The sequence below is a fragment of the Seriola aureovittata genome, chromosome 17 (genome assembly GCF_021018895.1).
Source record: "Seriola aureovittata isolate HTS-2021-v1 ecotype China chromosome 17, ASM2101889v1, whole genome shotgun sequence".
NCBI classification, from domain to species: Eukaryota; Metazoa; Chordata; class Actinopteri; order Carangiformes; family Carangidae; genus Seriola; species Seriola aureovittata.
In genome coordinates this window covers 13811166-13825941 of record NC_079380.1, presented here as the reverse complement: position 1 = coordinate 13825941, position 14776 = coordinate 13811166, and the positions used below count along the sequence as shown (strand labels likewise).

The 14776-nt window shown below is 41.5% G+C and overlaps 1 protein-coding gene across 2 annotated transcripts in view; it reads right to left on the bottom strand.

The window, feature by feature from the left end:
- The window catches only part of prkar1b (protein kinase, cAMP-dependent, regulatory, type I, beta), a 64280-nt gene that overhangs the window by 33794 nt on the left and 15710 nt on the right, over nucleotides 1-14776 (bottom strand). For both annotated transcript variants that reach the window (XM_056402043.1, XM_056402044.1), the window contains one exon: nucleotides 11578-11669. In XM_056402043.1, the coding sequence (XP_056258018.1) occupies nucleotides 11578-11669 (92 nt within the window). The remainder of the gene's footprint in view (nucleotides 1-11577; nucleotides 11670-14776) is intronic.

The window sequence follows — 14776 nt, the reverse complement described above, 5'->3', positions numbered from 1 at the left end:
ATAAAAAAAATAACATGCATCTAAACCTCAGACTACATTGCTGTCCTTCTGGTGACGAGGATAGAGGCTCCCTGCTCTCCTCTGTTCAGACTACTGTGTGTATTACGCGTGACAAGGCCGTTTTACAGGCCTACCTGATGATCTAACACACACCACCTGCTGAGGCGGCCGTGATGTCAGTTTAAAAGTATCACAACCATGTCCAACCCTGCTGCATATCCCCTTCTTTCCCTTTCCCTTCTCACATCTGCTTTGTATACTGATTATGCTGCTGTACTGATGATTATCTTTACTAAAACGTATTTTTCTTCTGCTTATTTTAACTTGTTTTCTCCATGTTGTCTCTCTAGATCATATTTCCAGTACTCAATGCATTTTCACACTTTCTTAATGCCCACTGTCTCCATTGTTTGTTGCCCCAGGGCAGGAAAAGAGAGCTCTTCCTCCACTTAAGAGGGAAAAAGGGTCAGGCTAAATCAGGCCCTGACAGGACTAAGCCTCTACCTCTCTGATGTGTCTACAGGGGACATGTCACTGGAGAGACGGAAAGAGACAGACAGAGAGACAAAAGGAGTAAATTCCCCTGAATGCACACAAATATATTGTATAAAAAATACATCTTTCTTTAAATAAGCCTTCATATTGTGTAGAAGTGCCAAGAATTGTGCCTCTCTCTCTTTTCCCTCCCTCTCTTGCTCTTTCACACACACACACACACACACACACATACGCATGCACGCACATGCACGCACACGACGCACATATCCTGACACGTTGCTAAACATCAAAAGACATGCCGCTGTCCCGCAGGCATGTCTTTTCCTCTCCTCTCTCTCCTCCGCCCTCCCCTCCCTCCCTCCCTTCCTTATTCCCACCTTGCAGAAGACAAGCGCTAGGACAAGATAAGCATTTGAGAAGCAGATCAGGACACAAATTGTCCTTTGTTGGGGTTTAAAACTGAGACGTGTTTACACAACAAGGCACATTATACGTGCACGATCAAACACAAAGATAAAAATGCAGAAATTGAGACGGAGAGAAAATTCCGAAAAGCCCGAGGTTCCTGAGGAAGAGGGAGGGAAGGATGATTCGATGGAGTGAAGTGAAGGAGGAGGTATCCGCTGTAAAACTGCTAAAGGCTAAAACTGTATACCATACTTGTGTGTCTGTGTCTTTGTGTGTACAACCTCATCAACCAGCGCTCTGGGCAGTGAGGTAATAGGTGTACTGGGTGCATGGAGGAGAGAGAAATAGTTGATATTCAATAGCTGACATCTGACTGACGTAAGGCCTTCCCTGCTGTAAACAGACAGCTTCATCAGACACACCGCCTGCAGACCTGGACCGTGTTGAGCAACCAACTAGCACCTTGTGAATAATGTGCTAACACCATGGAATGCCCTAATGTTAGCAAATTGCTAGCTAGCAAACTCACCTCATTTAACTGTTTCACCAACTTATAATTTGCAAGGGCTTCTCAATTCTGGAAACAATAAAATTTTCTAACTCAAAACTGCTAGTACCAGTTTCGATCACACTTCTTAGGAAATGTATTTTAAACAAGTATATTTATTTAGTATTTTCTTTGTCTGTAAGAGCTTTTAAAATGTTCTGTGCTCCTGCGTTAGGTCGTCAAACTATTCGATCCCCCTCAAAGATGGCTGAAGGTTTCGTTCCAGTTTGAAACGATTCACAGAAATAAGGTCTGGGCCTTTTTCCAACACAGATCAAGAACTGAGGGACGTTTTATTGCCCACAAATTGTGAGATGTTCATCCAAACAGGCTAAACTGAGGATTTTGAGAAGCAAGAAGTTAATCTAGTTAGTATCAGACTTCCACATGGCCTGACAGTCAAAAAAAGCTCATTCCTTTGGTTACAAAGACCTGAATTCATGAAAAAAGAAGCAGATCATGTCAAAAGGCTCATTTAACTTGGAGGTTCCCATTCCTAATAAAAATCAAAAGTGAAAGAGAAAAGATGTTAAAATCAATAAAAGATGTGCCTCTACACTCTTCATAATGTGGTGTAACACAATCTTGCAAGTTGTTGATGGAGTAAATTAGGAGTGCTTGGCGAGATGCAATATACCTCCCTCCAAATGCAAATACAGCAGAGTCACTGTCATGTACTACATTTTCACAGTGATGTGAACGAAAATAGTAAATTTTAATACAATAGATTGCTCAGCCATGGAAAACATCATTAATCTAGCAACTTTTACTAAACTATTACTTAAAAGTCTCAATGCTCTATGATGGCCTAAAATCTACGACAGAAACTCCATGAGACGTCACATATTGAGCCTTATCAAGTTTGGAAATGGTCTGAGCGCCTCTAATCTAAATGAAACGCAACCAGAGTGACACCAACAAACCAATGAGGAGGTCATGGGAGAATTAACACGCTATAACAAGACTGTTGTCTGTGCCTGTGCACTGGAACCTATCACAGTAGCATAGACAAAGCAAACGGGATGTATACAATAGGAGGCCATGGGCCAACCCAGGCTATTTTATAGGGCGCTGGGCTGCTCTGTCCTCGGCTAATGTGTGGTGGTCAGTGTGTGGGTTGTGCTTTGGGCTTGGCTGAGCTATAAAGGCACTGAAGGGTTGCAGGAACATCATGTCCTCACAGCAGGGGCAAATACTGGTTAGGAAGTCACTGCCATGCACACTCGCAAGTTTACCCTAAATATTCATTCACATGAAATGAAACGTGACACTGACCACGATCACAAATGCCCTAAGTCACACCCTACCCATATACTACTGGACATGCACACAGGTGTCTCAGCCTACAAGTGTTAACAGTTTTTAATACCCTTTTTCACAACACTTGACTTTCACTCTCTCAGTAGTCCAAGTATTTTTGAGAGCCATTTTGTTAGTTGAGAGTGAGGTGATTCACTACTTCTCCCACTGCAGATATTTGATCTAACTGCTGTTCTGATCCAAAACGGAGGCTGGTTTCTCTCCCTTTTCCTGTTTACTGCAAGAAAAACATTCACATGCATTGTACATGTGTACACATACAGAGGCACACATTCACATGCCACTTTTTTTGACACTTAATGTGCATCAAGCAAACATCTTGCATACAGCTACCTGCATACACATACACAAACTTATCTACATACATGCCCACACAAGCAAATGCACACAGACACTAACACACACTCTGACACTGATGGTATAAGCAGCTGAAAAGGCAGGGATGAATCATAGTTAGCTGGAAAACTGTCCTGCACAGACTCTGGGGTACATTTTGGAGGGAATACAGAGTTCTTTAAAGGACTCCAGACACTAACACTACTACATGACTCATTACTTTACGAAGAACTGGATGGAGGAATGGATGGAGGGAAGGATGGAGAAAGATGACAGGGGGCGGAAGAGGCAGCTGGGGACAGGTTGAAACACAGCAGAGGGTATGAGAGAGGACAAAAGTTTCCAGCTATCTGTGCAATTGTGTGCGTGTTTAACTGTGTGTTTTCTGCATATGTGTGTGCGCTTGTTGATGTGCATGTATGACTGTGGTTATCTGCACTGGCTTGCAAGAATGCAGCCTGGCTGATATGAACTTCGTAAAAAATGATATGTTTGTGTGCGTGCCCTGTGGTTTGCTTGGCCATAAAGGTGAAGTTGCTGAGCGGAGGCGAAGACGTGATGTGCTGGGGGAGGTGAGCTTGTTGGCCTGTTAGTCCTCTGTGCACTGGGTGGTTGTGGGGATGGTCGAGGTTCAGTCAGGCCTGCAGCTCTCCTGTGGAGAGTGACCTCATCGCCTGGCCCCTGGCATTGTGGCAGCAGCACAAAGCCATGCAGGGGACAGAGGGAGAAGACTACACATGAATGTGGGGGAGGGACTGGATGTGAGTGTGGATGTAGATGGGAATGAGCCTGCATGACTGAGAGAGGGAGAAAGACAGGAAGAGAAAGAGAGAGAGAAAGTAGTGAATTCTGAAAAGGGGAAAAAGAGGACCACCAGGCTCTCAGGAAGAACAGGGATGAGAACACACAGAGGGTCATAGAGGGAATCAGTAAGACAGGAAACACAAACACAACTGCAAACAAACAGGCTAAACAACGCACAACACAAACCTGCTAATTTGTTCATGCTGCAGACGGCTCTTATTACAAAGCCCACCATAAAATACTAATCATATATGCAGTCAAACATCCTCACAACTCTTCCACCTGAACACACAGAGAAACAGGTCCTCTCAATGACAGGAAAAGACACACAAATAACTGTAAAGCCAACACACGCACACACACACACACACACACACACACACACACACACACACACACACACACACACACACACAACTCCACAATAGTCCTCATCCTAAAAGAGATTTGGCTGGAAGAAGACTCCCAGCAACCCACCCTGCTATTCAGTACCACTATATCCTTTTTCCCGTGCTCAGTGTGCTGCCAGGAATCACAGTCTGCAGGGGGTCACCTAACACAAGTATACAAGTGTACAAGTGTGTATGCCAACAGGCATACTATAATCTTGGACATAATATGTACTTGTTTGTATGTACATGTATATACAAACAAGTACATAATATATAATATTATACATGTATTTCCTAGCAGAAGCAATGACTCAAGTGATAGTTAATATCAGTATTATCTGTGTGTGGCAAAAACACCCCCTAGGGGCTGCTATATGGTAACAACACAGAGTGTCACTGTGTCCATGCGGATGTCAATGTAGGTAGTGTGTGGCTGCATCACAAAACCCATACTGCCTGTACTGTTCATTTCAGCAAGAGCGTATCTGTTTCAAGTATGAACTCATTCGCTGGAGCACAATAGATGCGAGTCGTACATCTATTGATACGGAGCCTGATTCAAATGAGCGAGCTATCAGATATGATGATGAGAGCTGTGTTCACCTGATATGGCTTCACAGCACGCTATCTCACACTGCATCCTCTTTGTTGTCTTGTTCCTTCGCATGGGTCCTAGATAAACTTCCGCTGGAACACGAGACAACACAGATCTCTCTCAGGCAGTTTCAGTGTCTTTCCCTTCACTGCTGTTTGTTTATTTAACTTTTCTGTCGCTCGCTGATTCATTTATTGTTGTTCTTGCACCTCTTCAAGCACCACACACAGAAAAAGAGTGCCAGTAGAATAAAGATGTTCCCCGTCCATCGGCAGGGGCTAGTGGGGAAGGTGTAGAGGTCAGAGTTTAGGGGTCAGAGGTCAACTAATCAGTCACTTCATCAACTAATTACTCTGCTTGTTAATTAGAGGATTAAAGCAGGCAGGATGCAGTAAGCACTACTTCTTTACAATCCATTTTTCTCCTTTTTATTGTTTTACTGAATGTTGTTTCTTATGGAATCATATACAATTGGCTTATTTTAGATTATTATCCTATTTTATTGTATTTTCTAGTTTTTGCGGTTCACTTTCTCTACATATCAAGGATGAAGTCCAGTATTTGCCTGATTTACAACTGGCTCTTGATCTGAAAAGATTTAACAACGCCTCTTACCAGATGGCAATGTTATTTTAGAATATTTTCAAACTCTGCGAAGACAGCTCAAGGATGAGATAAACAGGGTTTCACTGTGTCTGCCAGACTATTTATATGGTTATACAGAGAGCAGGGCTTCTCGTGTCTCTACTGTCCCCAGGAGAGTGTTTTGTGGTCTGAGGGCATTAGATTAATGCAGGCGGACAGGAGAATACAACTTGATGAGCATATATACATGTGTCTATTTGTGAGTGTTTAGTTTGTGTCAAGGGAAAGATAAATGCATCTCTGACCGATTTCCCAGAGGCCTTTTCCTCTGTAATTCATTTTTCACTGAATGTGACCTCAAAGAATTGCTCCTGTGTCTGTTCCTTACTACTTCCCCTCCACTGCTGCACTCACACATACTAAAGTGGGAGATCATCAAGGTCATTTATACAGGCGTGCACAAAAACTTACAAAAACAGGCCAACATTAACACATACATGGTCTACTGCTATCACAAGTTTCATTTTCGTATCACTTCAATAGGAAGTTAGATAAGAAACCCTATTACAGTAGGAACTGCAGGAATGTGTGTTTAAACAGGCGATAGCGCTACTGTTGACCATATTAAAAGACTGGTTTTCAATGACCATTTAACAGTGGGAAGTGGTGGGGAGATAGGCTGGCAAATCTCATCTGAGGGCACACCTGGATAAACACGCTGTACGTGCATGCACACGTGCACATGCATATACACACAAAATAACCTGTAAACTTGACAGTTTGATTGAAGCCAGATATCTAAATTGGTGGAAAAGTGTATAATCTGATTCTTTGTTATCATTCCTGATATTTTCTTATCAAAGCCTGTAATCTGAAAACTATCATCTAAGTGCTGTAAGTTAGCTGAAACCAAAACAGAATAATCAGACATCCAGATGGTAAGATGAGATAATAGTTTCAGTCGATATGATAACAGCTACTGTACGGTTACAGTATTGAGACAGGTGGTTGCAGGTTGATTTGGGTGTTAGCAACACAGGCTCAGCACAATATGAAATCAAACACCTGTTCCCAGCTTATCTTGTGTGCTTGTATGTCTGTTTGTGTAGGCATATCATAATGAGGTCATTATGGCAGCTAATGGGTGACGAATAGGGAGGTCCACCCAGTGGCCCGCTGAGAGCCACACCATGGCAGAAGTTCAGATGTTAGTTAAGAGTCCAGCCAAGGTCAAAGAGATAAACACACAGAGATACTGTCCCCTGATGGTACAGCATGTGTTCATTCCCTCCCTCCTTTTGCTTTTATCAGGAAAAAAAAACAAAAAAACTATTCCAATCTTTGCACTGTATGTTATAGTACAAAGCATGAGTGGTACATTTATGTGTGTCTTGATGAATAAACCTAAATAACATTAGTACAAGAAAAATATGTGCTTTGATGTCTTTATTTCTGTAATGTCCTCAGCTTGCCAAGTGTTTGAAAAAAAAAAAATACTATTCAAAGCAAAAACAGCGATTCGCTGAAATCTGGAAGGCAAAATGTGTTAAGGTTTCACTTCCAGGCAGCTGAGGAAAGATGGACTACACACACACGCACACACACACACACACACACACACACACACACACACACACACACACACACACACACACACACACGGCTGGTGCAGCTCAGAAAGTTTGAGGCCATAAAGTTTGACATATGGAATGGTGTGTTAATCAAAGACTCCACGCTCCCAGCTGGAACAGACGCACTGGGAACAAAGTCTGACATGCATACTTGAGAATGTACTTGCGTGTGTGTGTGTGTGTGTGTGTGTGTGTGTGTGTGTGTGTGTGTGCACTTGTATGGCTATACATTGTGAGGACCAGTTTGAGTTTTAGAACTTTGGAGTGAGTAATCCCTGTCATGCACGTGTGTGTATAGAGTATGTTTACTTACCTTTGAACCACATGGGCTGCCGTATTGCTAGGGTTAGGGTGTCTTTTCTGAAGCTCTTAACAACTTTGGCCTTTCAGTCTCCATCAGAACTACTGTTTATGTTGTTTAACAGGAAGGATTCCACATTTTTAGCAAACAAATGGTGTTGTTCACTCAATCACCTGACCACATTAGACAGAAAGTTGAGTGCGCCAGTTGAGTTTTAAGGAAGAGAGAAAAGCGAAATAAGAGTATAAAGTTTCTGCAGGGAACACCGAGTTCATGTAAAATGTAAGACCTTGTTAAAACATACAGAAGATAATTTACCCGTTTCATGATAATACCATCCAAAATATGAAACTATGATGGATAACCAACATAGACAATCTTTCCTGGAATTACTTACTACAGTATTATCAGTATAAGTACATGACTGAACATGCACGATCCACTGTTGCAGCGATTCCACTTTTAGTTTTTAAGTGTGTAACATCTCTCATAATTAGATACAAAAATGTTTTATATCTGACTAGCTATCCAGCTTTTTTTTTTTTTTTTTTTAAAAGAAGCTAAAGACTTACCTGTTTAAACAGACTTGGGTAATCTGTGTACCATTTCTGTTCCTTATGTATTTTACTAGATAGTATATTGTATTCCTGTGTGTTTGCATTTTGTATGAGTATATGCAATTGTGATTTTAACTTTTTATGGCTTTGTAAAGTAAAGTTTTATTTGTCTCTGCCTCTTTCACTCTTTGTCTCTCACCTTTACCTGTGCACAGGTAAAAAAGCACTTCAACAAAGTGAAAAAAGAGAATGTACTTTGGTAATTTAGTTTGTTAGAAAAACAAGAGCCCTTGCTCTTCTTCTAAATGTCCCTCTTTATTTTCTGTTTTCACTAACCCCAGAACATAAACCCAGACATTTTTACATTGCTGACAATGGAAGCTGAGGAAACACGCATTTTCAAAACAGGATATGATATCAAGTAATCTTTTGCTTGATGACACCTTCATGGATAATTTTCTGCTGCCTGGCCTGTTCCTGTGATTATACATCCATATAAAAACATGTATGCTGTATATATATATATATATATATATATATATATATATATATATATGGGTGTTTGGGGTGTAGCTTTAACACTGGAATTACTGGAACCAAATCTAATCTAAAATCGGTTGATTCTCTTTACACACATGCACTTGGCTGATATGTGTCAGGCAGGCAACAAGGATGTATATCACTGGCCCATCCTCTAGAGCTGTCTCAATAGGGATTTAAATTAATTTACCAGGAAATTACTGGAAACCCTCTAAATCCTGCAGTGCCAGCTGTGTCCATATGGACACCACGTATGAAGTCACACACAGTCAACACTTGCAGTCCATTTATTACTAATATCATATGCAAGTGAAGGATTGGAATGATAAATGGATACTAACTATACCCAAGTTCTAAACGTTTTATATTTTTTTAGTTGTACATCTGACTCTATGGTAGTCCTAGTCTTTACACTGGAAGATATAAATCATGAACAATATAGAAAACTAATTTTGATTGTTACCAATTAGAGTATAAGACTGGATTGAGCTGTAAAATAAAACTTCCCACAGACATGCTCAAACACAGTACAATATATAACTACCGCAGAGACAGAATCTTTTTAACAGGAAAAAAGAAAATTAGAAAGTAGAAAGTGGCCATGTTGACAAGGGTCTGTTATAAAGCTCACTAAAAATGCACTGCTTACAGAGCCAGTGCAGCCTCCCTGGATTCCTAGAAAGGCAGATAAGTTACTTAAGAAGATGAGATAGATGATGAACAAGAGACGGGGTGAGAGAGGGTAACACAACAAGGCATAAAAGAGGGCTGCAAAAAAAGTGATGAGAGGAAAAGGAGAGCACTGGAGAGAGAAGGGGAAACAAAGAGGGCTTCATTGTTTTCGATTGTGCTCATTACTGAAGGGGATGATAGCATAATATAGTGCTAATGGGGGAACAAATCGTGTGGTGTTCAGCTTACATAACTGGTGAGTGACTAATCACACAAGATGTTTCCTTGACACACACACACACACACACACTAACACACACACTAACACACACACACACGGCTATCATCAGTTTTTTCTCTGTCTGTCTCACACACGTAGCTCTCAAACAAAAAATAGACATTTTATGAATGCTTCAAGCCAATTATTGAACAAAATAAAAAACATACAGTCCAATACCAACTAGCAGTCAAGAGAAACTAGTCAGAAGCAATTTTTTGCATGTAACTATCTCTCATCCAATGATGTATGCATTGACCCATCCCTCTGATGTCAATGAGCAACGGTCAGCTGTCACTACCTCTTCACCCAATGAGACCACATCAGCAAGAACATCTGATCACCCAAAGGGCCAGCTGTTTGCAGAACGAGAGAAGCACAAGAAAGAGAGAGAGAGCAAAATGTGAAGAGAGAGATCTGGCAGTCAAACTCCATCTGCTAATGTGCGTCAGTCCTTGACAGTTCAGCACATATAAAGAAGCCAATGCACATCATAGCGTGACTTCATCAATATCAATGACAGAAGGCATGAATAAGCAAAAATTATTACTCTAGAACTGAATTCGGCTTAATTTTCTGTTGTGTTGTGTCAGTTGAGTTTTTCATTCATGCTGGAGGACCACATTAGCCATATATCAATATACTTCTATCTGTAGGGGCTCCAGGCGCGACAACCGCAACATAACCGCAGTGCGACCAAGCCACCAGCCAACCAAGCAGCCAGCCGTCCAGCATCATCAGCTTGAAGTGAAGAGTGAGGAAGAACAGAAAAGAGGGGGAAAGACTGAGAGAGCGACAGAGAGAGGAATAGAGAGTTAGAGGAAAAAGGCAAAGCCAACTAGCTGCCATGTCCCTGTACAATCTAGCAAATCAGACACTAAGTAAGAGCCTTCAGCGCTGCTAGCTGCATGTTCACCCACAAATTCCACAACAACGAATTCCTGTGTGCACAGCATTAATGGCTGATGCTAGCTGTGTGTAGCGAGACAGCAAACATGACAGCCAGTCGAATAAATTCTACATCATGCATGGTTTCATGGGCTGACGACACCGCCATTACAAAGCTTGGCATGCCAAAAGGCCTTGAGTACATTAAAACCTGATGGTTTATGGTCTACTGCCACATATTTTTGTGGTGTAATTCTAATCTGCCACATCAGCCACCCAAGTACATGGTTTTTTAGACTGTCCGGATCTATCACATGTTGCTCTCTGCTCGGGGCTGCTTCAGAGGCTCTGACGTGCAATCAGAGGTCTGCGTGCCTGTGCCAAGGGAGCACGGTAAATTGTCAGCTGACGAAAGACTGGAAAGAGTATGTTTTGGGTTTGGTCCGTGGAGGCTTTAGCCAACAGGAAAGCTCCGGTGTTTTCCTCTCCATGGGACATAATGGATTCTCCCCGGCAATGAAACACTATTCCGGCTGGCGGGCGGGACCGCCAGCCACCTGAGAGCTTTTCCCACAACACCCCCTTCCCTGTCAGAGCCAGATCTAGCCATCAGTGGAGATCTGGGCCAGATGGAAGGATGGAGAGAGGATGGTTGAAGAGAGGAGAAATGTGAAAGAACAATGAATAGGAGCAGATGGCAAGAAAAAGGGAGGGATGGGGGGGAACTGGCATCCCTCTCTCTAAGACGACTATGGCGAATCGTTGATTTCTGAGCAATGTATCACTGTACCTCCGCCCATATCTGAATTCACAACATGATACACATACACATAAGTTACCATAACAACAACACAACGCAATGCAACACACAAAACATACAGTTGCCCCCTTACCCACCCTTTGCTGCATCCCCCTCCTCCTCTGCCACATCTGTCCATGTTAACCCCTCCTTCTCTCTCTTTGTCGGTGTCTTCGCAGACTTGAGATGCTCCCAAAACAGGCAACACTGGCACACAGTGGCCACAAGGGCAATACACCCAACTGGAACAATGGCCTGTTCATGATTTTATCAGTTTACAAACATGCACTCAAGAGTCCACACACACACACACATATGGATAGTTGTCGCAGACATCATCAGAGTGGATGTTGTGCAAACCTATTTAAGAAGACAGTTTCCCTCACGAGATCAATACATTTTTATCTATCTGGGTCAAGTTTTGTACCTTCTCTCATTGTCGTCCAGGTGAGCAAACAGCACATTCTTGGAGATGGCCTTGGCCAAGGCAGTCATGGTCTTGTAGTCCTTTGGGATCACCTGTGTAGACAAGGCAGTAATATCCATTAAAGTGGACTGCAACAACACAGTGCAGGTGGACACATGAAACAAACCAGCACAAACACATAATAACCCTGACTTCAAAAGCAGACCAAATTGAGTAATTAAAGAGCAGTGTATTGGCAAACTCTGAAAGGAATATCCCACACATGTGTCTGTGTATTTTTGGGAGAGCCCATCTGTTCAGGGATTACACTCAAAATGTCACACAGCACTTAAGAATTCACAAGAGGCCTGAACTCATTCATAAAACATGCATTTTCATGTCCCAGACTGTGGAGTGTGTGCTCATGAGGGAATGGCAAAGTCTGTAGCCACAACAAAGCCACAGAAGTCCGTATTTAAATAAATGCTTCCTAGAAGAGAAACTCCTTTTACCGTATGGTGAGAAAGGCAAAAAGTAACAAACAGAAAAGGGGAAAGAGTAAGAAAACTAAATCCTTCTTACTGCAGAATAACTGAGACAAAGACAGGAGTGTGTATGTGTGTGTGCATATACTGAATGTGTGCATGTGTTTTGTCTCTGGTGGCGGTGGAGAGGAGGGGGTAGGCTGTAATTACGTTAAACCAACAGATGTCTCCACATGAGGACAACCATGCAGCACTCTGCACAACTTGTACACAAATACACACACAACCACATCAGATGTAAAATAAAAAGTACCACATTTTTTATCTCTGTGCACTACTAAGGACTAGTGGACAGAAAGAGAAAGAGGCTGGTCTGGCCTAGAAACTGAGTTGGAGGAGGGCACAGACACCCAGTGGGGCTCAGTGGTAGAAGTAATTTTCAGATTAAGATTATAGGTCAGCGTCCTAATCATCCTCCACAAGATCCAGCTCCAGTACTGTCACCCAGGGGACCATTAAATGTCAGGGCACTCAGCTTGTTACCAGCTTGCAACCAATGTTTGAATCACTCAAAATTATTTTTCAGAGTTTCAAACCTGTCATCGTAATGTTAAGATATCTTTAGCCTCTAGCCAACTGGAAAAAAAGGATGGCATAAAGCCACAGGGGAAAAAATGGATTGCTAATGATTTAACAACTACAAGAAGTTATGAGAGGAAGTAAATCAAATTCAGCGGGCAAAGTACATGTGTTTTCAATAGTGAAATAAGAAAAAGTCAGGGTAGCGACAAGCTTATTTGCCTCCATCTGCAATATAAATATTATTTTTCTTCAACAGCATTATATACAGTATGATGTTAGTTGTGACATATGCATAAAAATCCATAAATTCAATATTTAATGTGACAAAAGCCCTTTAAAGTCAGAGGAAATATCTGACTTGATGTCCATTTTGTTCCCACCTTGTCATGACGTTGTCCACACTAGTTCCCATCAATCTGATGCCAGCTCTGGAATTCATTCAGTTAATGAGGCCTGACTGACAGGCCTCACAATTTGTTAAGACTAATAACACTTTGCGGCAAAGCTTTTTTTAAACAGATGAACGGGGTTAGCTAATTGATTGTGTTCATTTAAACCAGCTGTTGATTTTCACAGTGGAGTCATTAATGGAAGTGATGATGTAGGAAGATGTCAGCAAATAGGCTCTAAGTATACAGTATGTGCAAGTGTATGTGCGTTTGTGTGTGTGTTACCTCAATGGCCAGAAGAAATCCTCTCATTCTAATTCAATTTTAATTCACTTTTCTGTGATGGGCTATTGTGTTGGACAAGCATGTGAATTAATTCCTTTTTTCACATGCTGCTGACGTGGTTGTGTGAGTGGTTGCATGTGTGAGTTGTTGCGTGTGGTTTGGGGATGTCTGTGTATGTATCAGTCCGTGAGATAGCAAGGGACAGCGAGGAAAATGAGGCTGGGGATAGGGGGCCGGCTTGTTGCCACGACACATGACTGCAGCGTCTGGTAGAGATCTCAGACCCATAAACACAAATGCACACGGGTGTGTGCACACACCTGACACATACACACACACACACTACATGCTTCAGTGGCCGTGTGATTACAGCGTGGTGATGAGGGTTCATGCCGTTATGTCATTACCCAGCAATTAATGGCGAGTCAAGTTAATTACAAGTGAATGAGCACGGTAATGATATAGCAACTAGGGTGTGTGTGTTCGTATGAGTGTGTGTGTATGTGGAAAGGTGAGTTATAGTTTCTGGCTAAAGAGCATCTTTTCCTATAGCTCCAATAAAGTATGGAATGGACAGGGCAGCTTTCAAGATGACTGATAACTCCAACAGTCTTGCAGTCCACAATGAAAAAACGTGGTCTCTTTATAAAAGAAATGATTCTAGCTTCTCTTCCCCTTAATCTCTCAACCATAATATATGTCAAGCTGTCTCACAAACCAGGGATGCAAAGTAAATCCAAGCATAAATAAAACCAAAAAGTCTACTTTCAGATTTTGTGTCAGTGTGTGTATATGCACAGCTTTCATCAATTCTGATTTCTGATTTATTAAACTGCATATGACAAGAGAGGAACTTTCTGAATTCAGGGTAGGGGATTAGAGAGACCTAGTTTTTCCAGGTAGAATTCCCCTTATTCAAAGATTTTCTTTGTATTTCTTATTATTCACAGTTATAGCTGCAAAAATTAGTTTATTAATCAATTAGATAAATGACAGAAATCTACCAAATACTTTGATAATGGATTAATTGTTAAGGTCATTTTTTATAGAAAAAAATGCATTTGATGGCTCCAGCTTCTTAAATATAAACTTGCTGCTTCCCACATTTTTTACATTTTTGGGACATTGCCTTGAGCTTTCATTAACAGTGAAAGAAGAAGAAGGAGAAGAAGAAGAAGAAGAAGAAGAAGAAGAAGAAGAAGAAGAAGAAGAAGAAGAAGAAGAAGAAGAAAATATTTGACAGATCAATTATGAAAATAATTGTTAATTGCAGCCTAAAACCTGGTTTAAGTTGTGCATGTAGACATACTGATAGTACACTAAAATGTGGGTTATCAGCTGCAAGTAAAACAGGCTTAAAAGAAAACAGTTGCTCTGCTCATGATGAAGATGACAATTATATGCAAAAATTAGTCTAACACAGTCAAATCTCAGCATCTGTCCTGAACATCAGTTCAGCTGCTGACTCATAAACTGTGT